The 17,871-nt window shown below is 47.8% G+C and overlaps 1 protein-coding gene across 1 annotated transcript; it reads left to right on the top strand.

The window, feature by feature from the left end:
* Nucleotides 1-4,671: 4,671 nt before the first annotated feature.
* LOC309370654 (uncharacterized protein) lies at nt 4,672-17,149 on the top strand (the record flags this gene model as incomplete). The annotated part of the gene is made up of 4 exons (XM_081912561.1): nt 4,672-5,375; nt 11,198-11,982; nt 16,720-16,872; nt 17,138-17,149. The coding sequence occupies exons 1-4, from the start codon at nt 5,261-5,263 to the stop codon at nt 17,147-17,149; spliced, it is 1,065 nt and encodes a 354-aa protein (XP_081768687.1). The 5' UTR covers nt 4,672-5,260.
* Between the last annotated feature and the right edge of the window lie 722 nt (nt 17,150-17,871).

Below are 17,871 nucleotides of genomic sequence, written 5' to 3'. Positions count from 1 at the left end.
TCACAATTTCTGCAAAAATCTGACGTTCTCCAATTCACTCAAAAATGGTGCCAAATGGTGCCAAATTCTCTCCTGAAAGGTTTGGCCGTCAAAACAGAAGGCTTTTTATCACAGGAAAGGAATCAGCCCTCAACAACCTCACGTGCAGAAAAACCTTTCAGGGGATCGTTTGCAACAGTTTGGCACCATTTTTTAGTGAATTGCAGAACATCGGATTTTTGTTGAAATTGTGACCGCCAGGTTTCGGGATTTTTTCAAAAAAACTTTGTTCCTCAAGTTCAGACATAGGGGGCTTATTCTGTTTCCAATGATAAAAACCCATCTGTTTCCACTGAAAAACCTTTCAGGAGATAGTTTGCAATAGTTTGGCACCATTTTTGATTGAATTGCTCAACGTCAGATTTTTGCTGAAATTGTGACCGCGTGGCTTAGGGATTTTTTCATTAAAAAGTTGTTCAAACGTCGAGGGCTAATTCTGTTTCCGATGACAAAAACCCCATCTGTTTCCACCGAAAAACCTTTCAGGGGATCATTTGCAACAGTTTGGCACCATTTTTTAGTGAATTGCAGAACGTCAGATTTTTGCTGAAATTGTGACCGCGTGGCTTAGGGATTTTTTCATAAGAAAGTTGTTCAAACGTCGAGAGCTAATTCTGTTTTTGATGATAAAAACCCATCTGAGGGAATTGCAGAATGTCAGATTGGCACCATTTTTTAGTGAATTGCAGAACGTCAGATTTTTGCTGAAATTGTGACCGCGTGGCTTAGGGATTTTTTCATAAGAAAGTTGTTCAAACGTCGAGAGCTAATTCTGTTTTCGATGATAAAAACCCATCTGAGGGAATTGCAGAATGTCAGATTGGCACCATTTTTTAGTGAATTGCAGAACGTCTGATTTTTGCTGAAATTGTGACCGCGCGGCTTAGGGATTTTTTTAAATAAAGTTGTTCCGCAAGTTCAGACATCGAGGGCTAATCCTTTTTCCAATGATAAAAACCCATCTGTTTCTGCAGAAAAACCTTTCAGGAGATAGTATGCAACAGTTTGGCACCATTTTTGAGTGAATAACAGAACGTCAGATTTTTGCTGAAATTGTGACCGTGCGGCTTAGGGATATTTTTTTAAAAAAAGTTCTTCAGACGTCGAGGGCTAATTCTGTTTCCAATGATAAAAACCCATCTGTTTCCACCGAAAAACCTTTCGGGGGATCGTTTGCAACAGTTTGGCACCATTTTTGAGTGAATTGCAGAACGTCAGATTATTGCTGAAATTGTGACCGCGAGGCTTAGGGATTTTTTCAAAAAAAGTTGTTCTGCAAGTTCAGACGTCGAGGGCTAATTCTGTTTCTTATGTTGTGTTTGTAACTTTCTGGGTTTTTTTATTGTTCTGTTGGTTTGTTTTTTGTATAGTTTTATTTTGATTTTAAGGGGTGGGGTCAGAGCTGCCTGGGAGTGCGTCCCAGCAAACAAAATGGCTGGGGCCGGTTCCACGGGGGGTCATGCACTGGGACAACCGATCTCAGTCATCACCGGTAGGAGGAGGAGTTACGCTAAGACCAGACGATGTCATTACCGAGGAGGCAGGTTTATTCGCTGCTTGAGGATTATCCCTGCCTCCAGGTCTGGTCCTGACCGAATGGATACTGGAATCAGCAAGGGATACCCACACGACCTGAAGGTGCTGCTGTGCAATGCCAGGTCAATGATCCATAAAACCACTGTGATCCATGACTTGATTGTGGATGGAGGATTTGACCTGGCATGTGTAACAGAGACTTGGTTGGATGAAGCAGATGGGCCTGTCCTTGCCGCTGCTTGTCCGCCAGTTTTCTCTTACGCACAGCAACCCAGGCCTTGTGGGCGGGGAGGGGGGGTTGCAGTGATTTTTAGTCATTAGTCTGCACCAGGCGTCCTATTGGGAAAACCCAGTTTTCTGAGTGCATGTTCTGGAAGTTGGGCAATAGGGGCCGTACAGGATTCCTATTGGTGTACCGACCTCCCCGCTGCACCCAGGATTCGCTGCCCGAGCTGCTTCAGGTTGTGTCGGATGTTCTCCTGGAGACACCTAGTTTGGTTGTCCTAGGAGATTTTAACATCCATGCTGACATGACCTTACAAGGGGCCGCTCGGGACTTCGTGGAAAGCATAGCCTCCATGGGGCTGTCCCTGAATAAGTCTGGCCCAACCCATAGCCACGGACATGCCTTGGACCTGGTGTTTACCTCTATGGATGTTGGTGATCTGACACTAAGTAAAAGCGAAACGAAAGAAGTGCCATGGTCAGATCACTTCCTGGTGCAACTGGACTTCTCCGTGACCCTTCCCCTCTGCAGGGAGGTGGGATCGATTCAGATGGTCCGCCCCCGCCACTTAATGGATCCAAATGGTTTCCAAATAGTGGTAGGGGGTGTTTTATCCCATGTTGATGCCTTTCAGTTCATTCCCTGGTGGCCCGCTGGAATGTGGAGTTAACCAGGGCTATTGACTGTTTGGCTCCGAAGCGCCCTCTCCGATTGCATGGAGCCCGGACAGCCCCGTGGTTTTCCCTGGAGCTGAGGGCAATGAAACAATTGTTGAGACGGCTAGAGCGCCGGTGGCGGATAACTCATTCTGAAGCTGACCAGACACGGGTTAGAGCTCATTGTCGACCCTACCAAGTGGCAATAGCAACGGCGAAGAAGACTTTCTTCACCGCCTCTATTGCATCTGCGGAAAACAGCAGCAGGAGACTTTTTCAGGTGGTTCGCAATTTAGCGGAACCACCTGCTCCATCAGGGCCCAGTATGGGCCACATGATCTCCTGCAATGATTTTGCAAAGCTTTTTGCAGATAAAGTCGCTCAGATTCAAGAAGAGGTAGACTCCACCGTGGGAGCAGGGCCGGGGCGGGAGAGTGCTAGAGTCCTGTCTAGTCAAGTTGTATGGGATCAATTCCAATCTGTTACCCCTGAGGATGTGGACAGGCTGCTTGGACGAGTGAAACCAACCACTTGTCTCCTTGATCCTTGCCCATCCTGGCTTATAAAAGCTAGCCGGGAAGGACTGGGCGATGGGCTTCGTGGGGTGGTCCCAGACTTACAGAAGCCATCCCGGTTTCTGATTTGATCCCGGAATGTCCCGCTTTTCCTTAGGATGTCCCTATTTTCATCGGAGAAACGTTGAAAGGTATGGAGTTATCCGCCCCCCAAATCAAGGAGATACAGAAGTATACAAGCTTTAGATGGGGGCTTTCCCCAGACATTTTGCCGATTTAGAAAAAAAAACCCACCTGCACGCTATTTTTATGAGTGATACCTGGACGTATGGCAGTTCAGTACATCTTGAATGGTAAAGGGCCTGAATCTCTGCTGAGGTATTAGCTCTGTAAAATGGACGCAGTAGTGACCAACACAAAGGGGTTGATTTAGTATGAACATTCAGCCTGCTCCGCCACTAATGAAATGACGTTTTCTTTACTCTTTTATTATATTGCACGTGAAATTGGTAAGGCTGCTATCGTTGGTCCACTTTCCTGGGAGTAAGCCCCACTAAATTCAATAGGACTTCTTTTTTTTCTTTTTCAAGGCTTTGAGCATTTTTATTTCAGATACAGCTTTTGGAGAGTCCACCAGATTGCTTTACCAGTACTGACCGTACAAATTTACACTAATGTTAAAGCATAAAAGGTAAAGGGACCCCTGACAATTAAGTCCAGTCGTGAACAACTCTGGGGTTGTGGCGCTCATCTCGCTTTATTGGCCGAGGGACCTGGCGTTTGTCCTCTTCAGCAGACAGTTTTTCCAGGTCATGCGGCCAGCATGACTAAGCCGCTTCTGGCGAAACCAGAGCAGCGCACGGAAACGCCACTTACCTTCCCGCCTTAGCGGTACCTATTTATCTACTTGCACTTTGTGCTTTCGAACTGCTAGGTTGGCAGGAGCTGGGACCGAGCAACAGCAGCTCACCCTGTCGCGGGGATTCGAACCGCCAACCTTTTGATCGGCAAGCCCAAACGGCACAGTGGTTTAACCCACAGTGCCACCAGCATCCCTCTGTTAAAGCATAATAGCAGCCAATAGAATTTTAGGCTGAATTCAATAGGACTTCTCTTAGAACTGGGCTGAAAATAAATAAGAAATTGTTCTTTTAGAGATAGGGCTAGCTGTGCATTTGATTCCCCCAGTCTTCCTGCTGTTCCGTTTCCAGTCATTGTGGTAGCAGTGAAAATTGCAAGGCAGCGGAATATCACCGGAATACGTTTCTGTGTTGTGGTGGTGTGTTTGTTTAACCTATTTTTGAATTGAATTCCATAGGCTAGGATCTTGAAGGCCCCTAGTACCTTTGAGATTCTCTTTTTCAGATCCCTACTTTCCCATCGCCCTCACCCTGATGTGGATTCAGAAGGGAAGAGGATGGGTGGGTTGCCTGCCGCAGTTCCTTCCTGCCATTGAGCACAGGCAAAGAAAGGAAAGCTGGACTTACAAACATGTGTTTATATGTGGCTTGCTGTAATTATATATTTTCCCCAATTTTGTGCGCTGCTGCTGGCTACCCTGAACTCTTCTTTTTTTAAAAAAAAGAAAACATTACGGAATTGACTTTGAGAAAGTGAAAGAAATAAACAAACGCTGTAGTCTTCCTCACTGTAGATCTGGGTCCTTGATGGTGGGAGGAATTGTCTAAATGTCCCCAATCTTTTCCACAGCTCGGTAGGATCTTAAAGTTAAAGCCAAGGTCCAAAACAGCGTTGTCCAGGAGAGCAGGAAAAATATAATACTCTATGCTGTTTCCTCTCCCTGCTGAGATTTAAAAAATGAGAAACAGCAAAACCTGACGTTGTGCAAACAAACGGGTATCTTTGTTTTTTCAGGAGGGCATTCTTGATAGCGAAGGTAGTCTGAACCCCTCCAGTCGTCTTGGCTTATCAACCAAGGGAGATGCATTCCAGAGAGCTGCTCCCTTTTTATGTCACAGCTGGCTGAATGCCTGCGCTTGCAATTCCACAGCTTGCAAAAGAACAGCCCCTTTGGCCGCTGCCGCAGCTGCTGGAATGAGAGAATTCCTTCTCCCCTGAGCAAGAAAACTCCTGCCTCCATTCCTTTGGGACTAGGGTGAGAAAACAAAACATGTGAGTCTCTCTCTCTCCCCTTGTTCTTCCTGGGAGCCCAAAGATGACAGGCTGGGCTTGCGAAGCCCACCCTGCACTCTGCTGCTACACCCTCTGGGGACTTTGGAATATCCTCCTCCTGGAAGCATGATTCTTTCAGCCACCAGCATTCCCACATGTCTCTGAAGGGCTTCAACTCATGGGCCTGCGCTTCCATCGGCCAGATGTTTAGCTCCTCCAAGATGTTCAGCTGGCACCAGTCGTTCTCCATCAGCGCTCCATGGAAGAAAGGTAAGCGACTGGAACCAACGGGAGGGTTTTTGTGGGCTTTTGGAGACTGGGGAGAATTTGGGCCAGCAAGTTAGGACGGCAGCGGAAATGTAAGAGGCAGGATTTGGGGCAGAGTGTACTTGGACTTGTGGAGACAATCTCCCCTTGGGTGGGTTTCATGGGATTCCAGATGTTGGGCAAAAGCCACCTGTTCTGAATGCTAAATCCCTGCAGGAATCCAGAACAACATAGAAACAAAGAATTGCAAGCACTATCTTAGGTGGCAGAGCTAAAACCCCCAATTTTGGAGAAGATCCCTGGAACAAGGATGTGGGTCAGTCATGTTCGCCCAGATCTGAGCATAAAAGCTCACTACCCAACTCTGCTCAAATGGTTTACCCAATAAAAGGTGTGGTCTGAAGCACATTGGGTCTCAGCTTTGGGATTCATGATCCCCGATTTCAGACCGTGATCTCCCGTTTAAAAATGTTTCACCTGGGTTTTCGAATGCTGAGGAAAGTGAAATTCCCGGATTGTTCCCTCGTTGCTTTCCTAGTCACCACAAATTACTCTGACTTTTCCACAGCCCAAGGCTGCCTGCTGGGACATTTCAAACTTGTGTTCAGGGCTTATAACTTGGTCATAAAATCATAAATATATGTGTAAGCAGAAAACTGAGCTAGCGTATCTGGGATCAAGTTTTATTTTAGAATAGAGAGTGGGTTAGAAAAAACAAAATAATTGGAAAAGGAAAAACACACAAACAGATATTCTTCATAGGATATATAAGGAGAATATTATAGTTTAGAGGGAAAGGTGAGATTCCCAGTCCCTTCTTCTGATAGCAACAATGCAGTGTGAAGGAGAATTCTGCAAAGGAGAATCAGTGGGCAGGAACTCCACAATAAACTGGCATCAGTTGTTCAGTTTATTTTAGTTTCTTATAGGACAGCAGCTCTTTCTGCCTGTGAATGGTCTCAGGACCAGAATGTTTTTTCCCCTAGTTTACGGCGCAATTCTGAAATCCCGTGGTGATGACATTGGCCACAGCTAGAAAAAATGGTACATTTCCAACTGACTACAGGATATGAGTTAACTCAACTCAATGAACCTTTAAGAATTTAGCAGGGACCAGAGTAAGTGAAGGTACAACTTCGGCCTTCTCATCAGCCTGGGTCTGGGGCACAAATCATTTTTTCCAAAAACACTGAGTCCCAGAGCACTGAGGAGGTCCAGCATAAATGTGTAGATACAACTTGGTCGGCCAGTTGGTGGTGCATGGATGTGTTGAGTCATCTATGCATGGGGAGGCAAATTCTGGGCAGAAAGTTTACTGCATTGCTGCACTACATGACCCTTGCTGTCCTTTCCAAGTCCACAATGCTATGGTTCTGTGAAGGGTGCCACAACCATAGCTGTGCATTTTGTAAATACTCCGGGGCCATGGCCAGTCCAGAGAGGAAGAATCTGAACTGGAAGCAGCAATGCAAGCACCAGATAACTATTTGAAAATAAAGTCTCCTTCGAGGCTGTGGAGGTGAACCAATCCCCGATGTAGAAGGCTGTTGGCAAAAGTTAGCATTCTAAACTTCCTTCACGTAATAAGGGCACGCCAGACTGAAGTGATGATGTCCAGCTCTGAGAAGTTCTGGAGGTTGTTTTACACAGGGGCAGAAACCCAAATGTGGGGCTGTACTGAGACCAAGAAGAAGAAGGCATGGCTTTCCCCGTTGCCTCTTCCTCCTTCCTTCTCCTTTTCCTGACGTCTCTCTGGACTGAATAAATCATACCCCTCTATTCTACTTTGTTCAGAAACCACCTGGAACCCATTGTATGAGGTCCCTTCCAGTTCTTCAATTTTGACAGGGACCTGGCTTCTTTTGCTGTGTAAAGTACCATGCATATTGGCGGTGCTTTATAAATAAGTGGATAATATTTTCTGTTCCAGTTGTCATCCAGATTTAGCGTCTTTTGTCTTCCATCACATCACATGAATGAAACACAGACCCTCCAAGTGTCCCTATTTTCCAATGAAAGGTCCCATATTTACAGAAGCCGTCTCGGTTTTTGATTCAATCCCAGAATGTCCCGCTTTTCCTTAGGGCATCCATATTTTCATCAGAAAAATGTTGGAGGGTGTGGAGTTATGCGACCACCGAGCCAAGGAGATAAGGGACTCTACAACCTTTAGAAGACATCTGAAGGCAGCGCTGTATAGGGAAGCTTATTAATGTTTAATGTTTTGTTATGTTTTTATATATGTTGGAAGCCACCCAGAGTGGCTGGGCCAACCCTGTCAGATGGGTGGGGGTATACATTGATGATGCTTATGGGATAGTAAAGGTAAAGGGACCCCTGATCATTAGGTCCAGTCGTGACTGACTCTGGGGTTGCAGTGCTCATCTCGCTTTACTGGCCGAGGGAGCCGGCATACAGCTTCCGGGTCATGTGGCCAGCATGACTAAGACGCTTCTGGTGAACCAGAGCAGCATACACAAATGCCGTTTACCTTCCCACTGGAGCAGTACCTATTTATCTACTTGCACTTTGACGTGCTTTCGAACTGCTAGGTTGGCAGGAGCTGGGACCGAGCAACGGGAGCTCACCCCGTCACGGGGATTCGAACCGCCAATCTTCTGATCAGCAAGTCCTAGGCTCTGTGGTTTAACCCACAGCACCACCCGTGTCCCACTATGGGATAGGATAGGATGGATGAGATAGGATGTCCCTATTTTCACCAGAGAAATGTTGGAGGGTATGGAAACATCATTAACATTTCTGTTTTACTGTTGGGAGATCAAAGTGTGAAACATGGGGGATCACTTGCTCAGTGAGTCTACAACGGAGGACCACTTCACACATGGCATGCTTAGCAAGGTGTATGGCTAAAAATGCAATGTTTGTCCATGACAGTTGCTTGCTGAATGGAGCCAGCTCTTCTGTTGGATAAGGTTGACCAGCGGCCTATATGAGGAACCGAGCTGTGGGCCTCTTAGAGCAGCGTTCTCAGGGGTGTCTGATTACTCAGTTCCCTTTCCCACCGCACGAGACAGGAGCCATCAGAGAAGTGGAAAATGTCCATTGTTTCAGAAAGGAAATGGCTATTTTCTTGGAGATGGCGGAAAACGCAGATGTCACCGTGTGTTTAAAATAAGACTTCTGAGGTGAAAAGTTTGTGCTGTGCGCTGAGGGAAAGACCACCTATGGTGCCCTGGGAAGGAGAAGGCGGGGAACAAAGAACCCAGGAATTAACCCTAATCCTCAAATCCACATTTATAAATACCCAACCTGTTGTCTTTCTCGCAAGTCTTTATCTAATGTTATGAGGTTTTGGGGATAATTGTAGGATCCATTGTGGTCCAAAACAAAAACACCTTGATTTCAAAGTAAATTAAAAACAGTCAATATTATCAATGAAAAAACAAGATTGCCTTCCTGTTTAATACCGGTCACAGAGCTCTGACTGAATTTCCCCTCCCCCCAAAGAAAACACAGCCATGGAAAATGTTCTTTGCACCCACACTGCTCCTTATAGCAGTTTTTCTTCTGTTGATTCTTATCCATGACACATGCAACACTGGTGCAGAGATTCAATCTAGATGTCTAAGTTAGAAATCCATTCCCTAATGTGCTACCTTTCCACAGACAGGGAGTTTGAGATACAGGACAATATTCAATACGTGTGATTTCTGTGATGCAATTCCAAGATAAGCGATGCAGATATTCCATGCATAACCTGGGCCTGGTTTTTACCTCCACCTTTGTCTTGACTGGCTAGTGAGGAGGTTGGCTGTTAGCATGCATCAAGAACATTGCCCTGCTCTCTGAATATTAACAGTTGATCACTACATAATATGTCAGCCTTTGGGCAGAGATTCTTACAAATTAAACATTACAGGAGGTCAAGAAAGTCATGAATCTCCCTATAATTGGATTGTATTACATAGCTATGAGATAGTTATGAGATGACCTTAAGGATGGAAATACTCTGCAGTGGCCTAGCTTGTGGGGAGCTGGGATACGTGGCCCTGGGATACGTGGCCCTCCCTTCCAGAGAGATCTGCATTGGCTCCCAGTACGTTTCCGAGCACAATTGAAAGTGTTGGTGTTGACCTTTCAAGCCCTAAACGCCTCGGTCCTGTATACCTGAAGGAGTGTCTCCACCCCATCGTTCAGCCCGGACACTGAGGTCCAGCGCCGAGGGCCTTCTGGCGGTTCCCTCATTGCGAGAAGTGAGGTAACAGGAAATCAGACAGAGGGCCTTCTCGGTGGTGGCGCCCACCCTGTGGAGCACCCTCCCTTCAGATGTGAAGGAAATAAGCAGCTATCCTATCTTTAAAAGACATCTGAAGGCAGCCCTGTTCAGGGAAGTTTTTAATATTTAACGCTGTACTGTTTATAACACTTGACTGGAAGCCACCCAGAGTGGCTGGGGAAACTCAGCCAGATGGGCGGGGTATAAATAATAAATTATTATTATTATTCCATAGCTGGGGTGGGGTGGGGGGACAAGCCCCCCATACTGGGGCTGGGCCATCAACCTAAGAGGCTGAGGTGTGCCTCCTTCTCCAATACTTGAGGGCACCTTGCCCCTGGGCTGGCTGAGAGGCGCTGGTTCTCCTGGCCTGTGAGGTGGCGAGGATACAGCAGGAGGGGGCCGGATGCTGGGAGCGGTGGCCAAGGCCCAGGCCAAGGAGAAGGAGGCTGCTTCTTCGGAGATGGAGGACGAGGCCAAGCCATGGTCAGTGTGGGCAGTGCATCCACTCTGCATTCCTGATGCCCTAAGCTCTCCCACACCAGTGTCTGCCAGCATGCCTCTCCCACGCCCCGCTACCCACAAGGGTTCCAGCCTAGTTGAGGGAGAGGGGGCATAGCTGTCAAGCGTCCCTTATTTGGAGGGAAACTCCCTTATCCCAGCGCTGTGTCCCACTGCTATCCCTTATTGATGATGTCCCTTAAATTTCCCGGGTTTCAAAGGAAGCAGCTCCTCTCCCTCCCTCCCTGCCGGCCAATGAGGAGGGAGGCTCCAACTGTGTTGCTTGGCTGCCCAGCCCGCCCCCTTCAGCCTCCTCTCACCAGCCTCAGCCCCTGGGAGCCCCTCCCTGCTGAGGAGCCTTGAGAGGAGAGCGAGGGCAACCATAGAGAAAGCAGTTCAGAGAGAGGAGGAGGTGGAGGCATGGGCAGGTGTTCCAAGGGTTAACCATGGAGGGGGAAAGTGGGGGAAGGACTGCAAGCAATTCTCCCATAGATTTGTAGTGGTAGACTAGCATAGATGGTCTGATCTGTGGGTTTACCTCGGGTGCTATTTCCCCCCCCCCTTCCTCCCACCCCGCCTGATGGAACTGGGAGCTGCAGATGGAGCATGAGAGAAAAGATCTAGAACTGCTGCAGCATTTTCGTAGCTTAGACTTCGTTTTGCGCGAAAAGTGGTTGCTGATTGTAGTTATTTAATTGCAGTGTTTCATCAGCTGGTGTCTTGAGCAGCAACCTCTGGAAATGAAGGGCTAAAAAGCGGCCCTGCTCTCCAAAATTATCTGGTCCCGTTTAACTTTCTGTTTCAGCTGGTTGACTAAAATCCCTTATTTTGGCTGCTGATCCCTTATTTTCGAGGCTGCTGGTCCCTTATTTTCAAATCTGTAAGTTGACAGCTATGGGAGGGGGCTGTCACCACCCACCAAGGAGGAAGGGAGGCAGGAAAAGGCCCAAAGGAGGAAGCTCCCCCCCTGCACCTGCCTCAACCCCAGCTGCCCAGCCCACCAAGGCAGTGCAACATTTGCCCCGCCCCAGGCGCCGGCAACCCACGATATGCCACTGATACTTTATGGTTGCCCTCTCTTTTTTAGGCAAAAGGACCCCGCTAGCTGATAGCAGGGTGGTTCTGACCAATATGAAGATAATAAGCAACGATAAAAATCAAAGCGAAGGGCCAAGACCAGACCCTCCGACCACCTCCGACGCTGCAGCAGAACCTGGTCCTCCTGAATCAAGCACCGCCCCAGAGCGTCCAGCAAGTTCAGCCATCATATGTGAGGCGCCAGTGAAAGCCGAGCGTATTACTACGCTCCCTGGCCTTGACACATTAACACCGAAACACCAGGTGCTGAGATTAGCCAAGTTTGAATCGGAAGACTCTGGTGTGGAGCTGCCTAGTGGGGCCAACTCTCCCTCGACACCCAAGGGCTCCGAGAAAAGCTTTGTGCTCCACAGCAGAGATCCTTCTTGTGACTCTGGGGTGCTGAGCGCCTCTTCCTCTCCAGCAGCTGACCACGCAATCCCGAGAGTGTGCAAAGACGCTGTAGATGCTTGTCGGTGCATTTCGGATGGCAAACCGGCAGCGGGACACCGCGCAGGGCAGTCTCCTGAAGTTTGCTTGGAGGATGGCACTGATTGCCCAGAGGGGCGAAATCCTGAACCGTCTTTTTTGGGTGGCAACCAAGGAGAGCGCTTGGAAGAGAAAGCCAGCGGATCGCTCCTCCCCACTAAACCTCCAGAAGAAGAGAAAAGACCTGGTGATGATTACGGAAAAGACAACTTCGAAGAGATGCTCTTGCAGGGGCACCCCCTGAGAAAATACCCCACAAGCGACAGTTTGGATGAGTACATGGACGAGTGCTGTAGGCTGAGTAAGGTAAGATTCCTCTTCGGATGAAATGCCCAGACTTTTCCTCAATTACCGTATTTTTTGCTCTATATGACTCACTTTTTCCCTCCTAAAAAGTAAGGAGAAATGTGTGTGCGTCTTATGGAGCGAATGCAGGCTGTGCAGCTATCATAGAAGCCAGAACAGCAAGAGGGATTGCTGCTTTCACTGCGCAGCGATCCCTCTTGCTGTTCTGGCTTCTGAGATTCAGAATATTTTTTCCCTTGTTTTCCTCCTCCAAAAACTAGGTGCGTCTTGTGGTCTGGTGCGTCTTATAGAGCGAAAAATACGGTAGTTGTTGCAGAACAAAAGGCACCTTTTGGGCAAGTGAAATGCCCATTTCCTTGGGTGGTGTTATTTCACTTAACTGCACAATCCTAACCCTCTCTATTCAGAAGTAAGTCCTATTGAATTGAATGGGGTTTACTCCCAGTTGTGGTGTTAGAATTGCAGCTCCTGTGGTCGATTATTGAGTTGTCTGTTCTCTATTCCAGTTTCCACACACTATGTTGGTTTCCTAATAGAGAGGCTGTACGAGTGTGTTTTGTCGTGAGCTGTTTATGTGATTTCTAGCCAGCTGTTTCTGTATAACTGCAGAATAATCCACTGAAAGATACCAGTGCAATTGCAATCGGCTTTCCACACTAAGCATTCTTCTAGAACACCTGTTTATTGAGCATTCATCCTGAACTGGGGGCAACCCAGCCAGATGGGCCAGAGCAGTGTTTCCCAGTGTGGGCACACATCCAGCAGGAGCAGGGACCGAGCAACAGGAGCTCACCCCGTTGCGGGGATTCAAACCACCGACCTTCCGATCAGCAAGCCCTAGGCTCTGTGGTTTAACCCACAGCGCCACCCGCGTCCAACAAGCAGTTTAGGAAGCAATTAATTAAGGGGCTGCTGGGATGGAGAGCCAAGGAAATAGAAATTTCATTTATGGGGCGGTTTACAGTGTTGAAGTGTTTGATTAAGTTGAATATGAGGATTAAAAGGAAGGAAACATCAAGGGAAAGGACTTGTGTATTGGAACAGGAAATCATAGCATCACAGAACTGTAGCATTTGACGGGACCCTGAGGATCGTCTCCCTGGAATGTAGGAATATGCAGGTGGCCCTTGCAGGAATTGAACCTGAAACCTTGGCATTATCAGCACTACGCTCTAACCAACTGAGCTAACCTAAACTCTTCAGGTGGGGCCATTTCATTCAGGCAGAAAGCACTCTGTGAAAGAAAAGGGTGTCGGCATTTTATTATATGTGGCTTCTGGGATGCGGGTGGCACTGTGGTCTAACCACTGAGCCTCTTGGGCTTGCCTATCTGAAGGTCGGCGGTTTGAATCCCTGCAACAGGGTGAGCTCCCGTTGCTCTGTCCCAGCTCCTGCCAGCCTAGCAGTCCGAAAGCATGCCAGTGCAAGTAGATAAATAGGTACCGCTGTGGTGGGAAGGTAAACAGCATTTCTGTGTGCTCTGGTTTCTGTCACAGTGTTCCGTTGTGCCAGAAACGGTTTAGTCCTGCTGGCCACATGACCCAGAAAGCTGTCTGTGGACAAACACCAGCTCCCTCATCCTGAAAGCGAAATGAGCGCCACAACCTCATAGTCACCTTTGACCGGACTTAACCGTCCAGGGGTGCTTTAACATGTGGCTCTAATGTAATGTGCACTTTACCACAAAGTTGGCTCTTGCTTAACTTTTCTTCAATACTTGCTTATTGCCCAGAATTGGTATTGTAAGGTAGTTTCTGTGGATGTTTTATAGATTCATGCGTCAATCCCATCAAGTTAAGTTGCTATCCTGAACTATTCCCACCCCCCCACCCCCGAATATGGGTTTATTGCCTGGAATGGATATCAGAACAGTATTTGTAGACATTTTGTGGCTTACATCATGAGTCCCAGTTATAAATGAGTAGTGGATTTGGCTGGTTTATTTAGCACAGAAGTTAGTTGTCCCAGGCCATTTTCCGTAAATACAGTCTACTGCGTAGAATGGGTTTTGGAACATTGGGTGGTATTCATGCAACGTTTACTCAGAGTAGACTTGTTGAAATTCATAGAGTTTGGCTCATGAATTTCAGTGGGTCTGCTCTGAATAAAACTTCAGTTGGCTAGATTTGATTTCCACAGACGTTTTGTTTCCATGGAAGTCAGTTTCAACTACTCGGGTCTGGCATGAATCTGGTTGGTTTCGCTAGCTCAGAAGTTGGCACTCTGGGCTGTTTGGTTCTGGGTGTGAAATGGTTGATAAAAGAATGGTTTTGGGTGTGAAATATTGTGTCCAAATGGGAAGAAGACTCAGATCCAGGGGAGTGGTGGTGGGACAAGGATGAGTCAGAGGGAGAAGAGGGAGAGGACTTTGGGAGAAGGAGGTGTTGGAAGCTGAAGAGATAACAGGGCTCAGTTGGGAGAGTCTGTGGCAAAGAGAAGCCAGAATCAGAGGCCGAGATGAGTCAGGCTGCTGAAGAGTCACGGGTTTCCCAGAACCAGAAGGGGCATGAAAAGGGGTGGAGGAGATTTGGGCTTCATGAAGGTGCAGTCTTAAATTGCTTGGATAAAGCACTGGGCAGGAGGGGGCTCAGACAGCCGTGGGGAAGCAGGGACTTTCAGTCTCAGCAACTGATTCATGGGAGAAGAGCTACTGCGGATGCGCCGCTGGTGCTCATTAGATGCTCAGCCCAGCCTGTGACGATCGCATTCTTACTTCTAAAGAATTGACTCCGATTTTGAGTGATCTTTGTGATTTCCTGCAGTCGTGCTCTGTGGCACAACCCATCTCGCTGTTTTTGAAACAAGTTTTATTTCTAAAGGGGCCGTTGCTTTTCCGTTCTGGCACTTCCAGCTTCCCAGTTTGAATTCACAGCGCTGTGAAGTTTCAGTGCAGCACTCCAGCATCACTGCTGGCAGATTTCCAGTTCTAAACATGTTTCTTGATGTAAAAAAATGTGACTCAAAGCTGCACACACACGCAAAATGCATAGCTGTGTGATAGTCAGGCCAATGTTTTAGGGTGGCCCTGGGGGCCTTCAGATCTCCTGCTCCTTCCCTCATTTTTAACCTCTCTCTCTCTCTCTCTCTCTCTCTCTCTCTCTCTCTCTCTCTCTCTCTCTCCCTCTCCCTCTCCCTCTCCCTCTCCCTCTCCCTCTCCCTCTCCCTCTCCCTCTCCCTCTCCCTCTCTCTAAATTTGCTTGCAGGCCGGCTGGGCATGCTGCAAATCACAGTGCTGGAGAGACCACAGCAAACTAGCCTTTTTAATTTGCATCCATACACATACATTACCATATACACATTTGTGCTGTGGGCTTGTGCCCTGAGTCTTTAAAGTCCCCAGATTGTAGCCAGTGTTGGATTTAGGGCGCTGATCCAAGGGGGTGCAAAACTGAGAAGACCCATTTGGGGGTGCCAAATTTTTGCCTTGCTCAGGGTGGCATATTACCAAAGTCTGCCCCTGGTTGTAGCAGCACAGGCTACACTTGCAAATTACAGTCACCTACCACGGTGCAATTTCCATTTTTTTCTTTTGAAAAGCCCTACATATTACCTTAAAAGGGACACAGGTGGCACTGTGGGTTAAACCACAGAGCCTAGGACTTGCTGATCAGAAGGTCAGCGGTTCGAATCCCCGTGACGGGGTGAGCTCCCGTTGCTCGGTCCCTGCTCCTGCCAACCTAGCAGTTCAAAAGCATGTCAAAGTGCAAGTAGATAAATAGGTACCACTCCGGTGGGAAGGTAAATGGTGTTTCCATGTGCTGCTCTGGTTCGCCAGAAGTGGCTTAGTCATGCTGGCCACATGACCCGGAAGCTATACACTGGCTCCCTTGGCCAATAAAGCGAGGTGAGCGCCACAACCCCAGAGTCGGCCACCACTGGACCTAACGTTCAGGGGTTCCTTTACCTTTACCTTACGTATTACCTTGCCTATTTTGAATAACTGAAGCACAGTATCAAATTCAGAGAATGATGGGGAAATATGCTGGGCTTGCGTCTTCTCTGCACCCAAGCCAGTCTCTTGCTGTTCCAAGTCTAGATATTATGTAGATGTTGAACCTCTTCGCCTACATGGGCAACATCTTTTGCATGGACTTAACTGCATCAGCAGGGATGCGGGTGGCGCTGTGGGTTAAACAACAGAGCCTAGGACTTGCTGATCAGAAGGTTGGCGGTTTGAATCCCCACGACTGGGTGAGCTCCCGTTGCTTGGTCCCTGCTCCTGCCAACCTAGCAGTTCGAAAGCACGTCAAAGTGCAGGTAAATCAATAGGTACTGCTCTGGTGGGAAGGTAAACGGCATTTCTGTGCATTGCTCTGGTTCACCAGAAACGGCTTAGTCATGCTGGCCACATGACCCGAAAGCTGTACGCCTGTTCCCTCAGCCAATAAAGCAAGATGAGCGCCGCAACGCCAGAGTCGGCCACGACTGGACCTAATTGTCAGGGGTCCCTTTACCTTTACTTAACTGCATCAACGGGAGCAGTAAATTTCTGTTTCAGTGGAGCATCTCCCAAGGACTGTATAATATTTTATAATAATAATTTATTATTTATACCCCCCTATCTGGCTGGGTTTCCTCTAGTCTTAACCAAGCCACAGTCAAGCTGGTTAGGGTTGAGGATTCCTTGCGGATGCCAGTATAGGAGTGGTAGGTAGGTTGCAACGTTTTCTGGAAACATCGTGTGTGTTTGAACCCAAAATACCTAACATTTGTGGGGTGCTTTCTTCCTCATTGTAGGTGAACCAAGGAAATGCCAAGGCCCACGGCTCAGGCCTGGGTTACCTGGAACACATCTGCCAACTTATTGAAAAAATCGGGCAGCTACAGGAGCACAACCTGAGGTTACAGAAGCAAGTCGGCAGCTTGCAGAAGGAGCAGAAAGCAAACCAGGTAAGAAGAAAGGGCACAGGACTCCTTTTCGCCAGGTTGTAGATATGGCTCCCCTGCTATGCCAGCTTCTCCCTGTGCCCACCCAGCCAGAGGGTTGAAACTCTCTGCTCAAAAGCAAGCATGGCAGGGGAAAAAAGACAGAAGGCCCCATCACAGACCATAAATCAGAGATGGTACTAGTGTTTGGGTGTGGTTTTCCCCCTCAGCGGGAGAGAAGTTCTTTACTCCGCGTTTGGGAGTGATGTAAACTTCTGTTGTCCACCAGGTCTTTGCCTGAGTGAGTTCAGGATTTGATGTCAGTGTATGCCCCCCTCCCAGCCACAATTCAACCCTTTTTTGTCCTGTTCTGCCGCGATAATTCTGCCAGCAGAACAGCTCTATTACGCCTGGGATGGATCTCAAGATCCTCTGGCATGGGTGGCCCTTCCATCGCTTTCTAAATGTCCCTCAGCCAGCAAATCTCTGCAAGCTTGACTCCCAAATTTAATCTGAGCATCGAATCAGTTCGCTGCTTTCTGCTGTTTTGTAGTATTGGAAAGTTACCATAGAATCAAGTTGGAAGGCGCCTGCTGTCACAAAGAGTCATCCCGCAGTTCACCAGCTCAGTCTACACAAGCGAGATTATGTGTCTCTGTCAAGGTCACAGATCAGGACAGTGTTGGAGCTGAGAAAAGAATTTAATCTCTCATCTTACTCTTGATTAGTCATATCATTATCTCCTTCCTCAGTTTTGTCCTTTTGATGTCCATGCAGCTGGTTTTGTGCTCAGATTGTCTCCTGCCATTTCCCAAATCATCTCTTTTGTATTGTTCTAATCCAGGCATGTCCAAAGTCCAGCCAGGGGGCCCAATCCGGCCCGCCGGTCGGTTTAATCCGGCCTCTGTTGCAGTTTATTTTCTGGGTTAAAATCCTAAAAAACAACTTTTGGGTTAAGCTCAACAACTTCAATCCTAAAAAAAGGTCAACAACTTTGGTCGGCCCTCATGCATGTTCACTTCA

The sequence above is a fragment of the Podarcis melisellensis genome (assembly GCF_964234715.1).
Source record: "Podarcis melisellensis genome assembly, chromosome: 5".
In the NCBI taxonomy this organism is placed as follows: domain Eukaryota; kingdom Metazoa; phylum Chordata; class Lepidosauria; order Squamata; family Lacertidae; genus Podarcis; species Podarcis melisellensis.
Note: the sequence above shows the minus strand (reverse complement) of the source record. Positions and strands in the feature narration are given on the sequence as shown.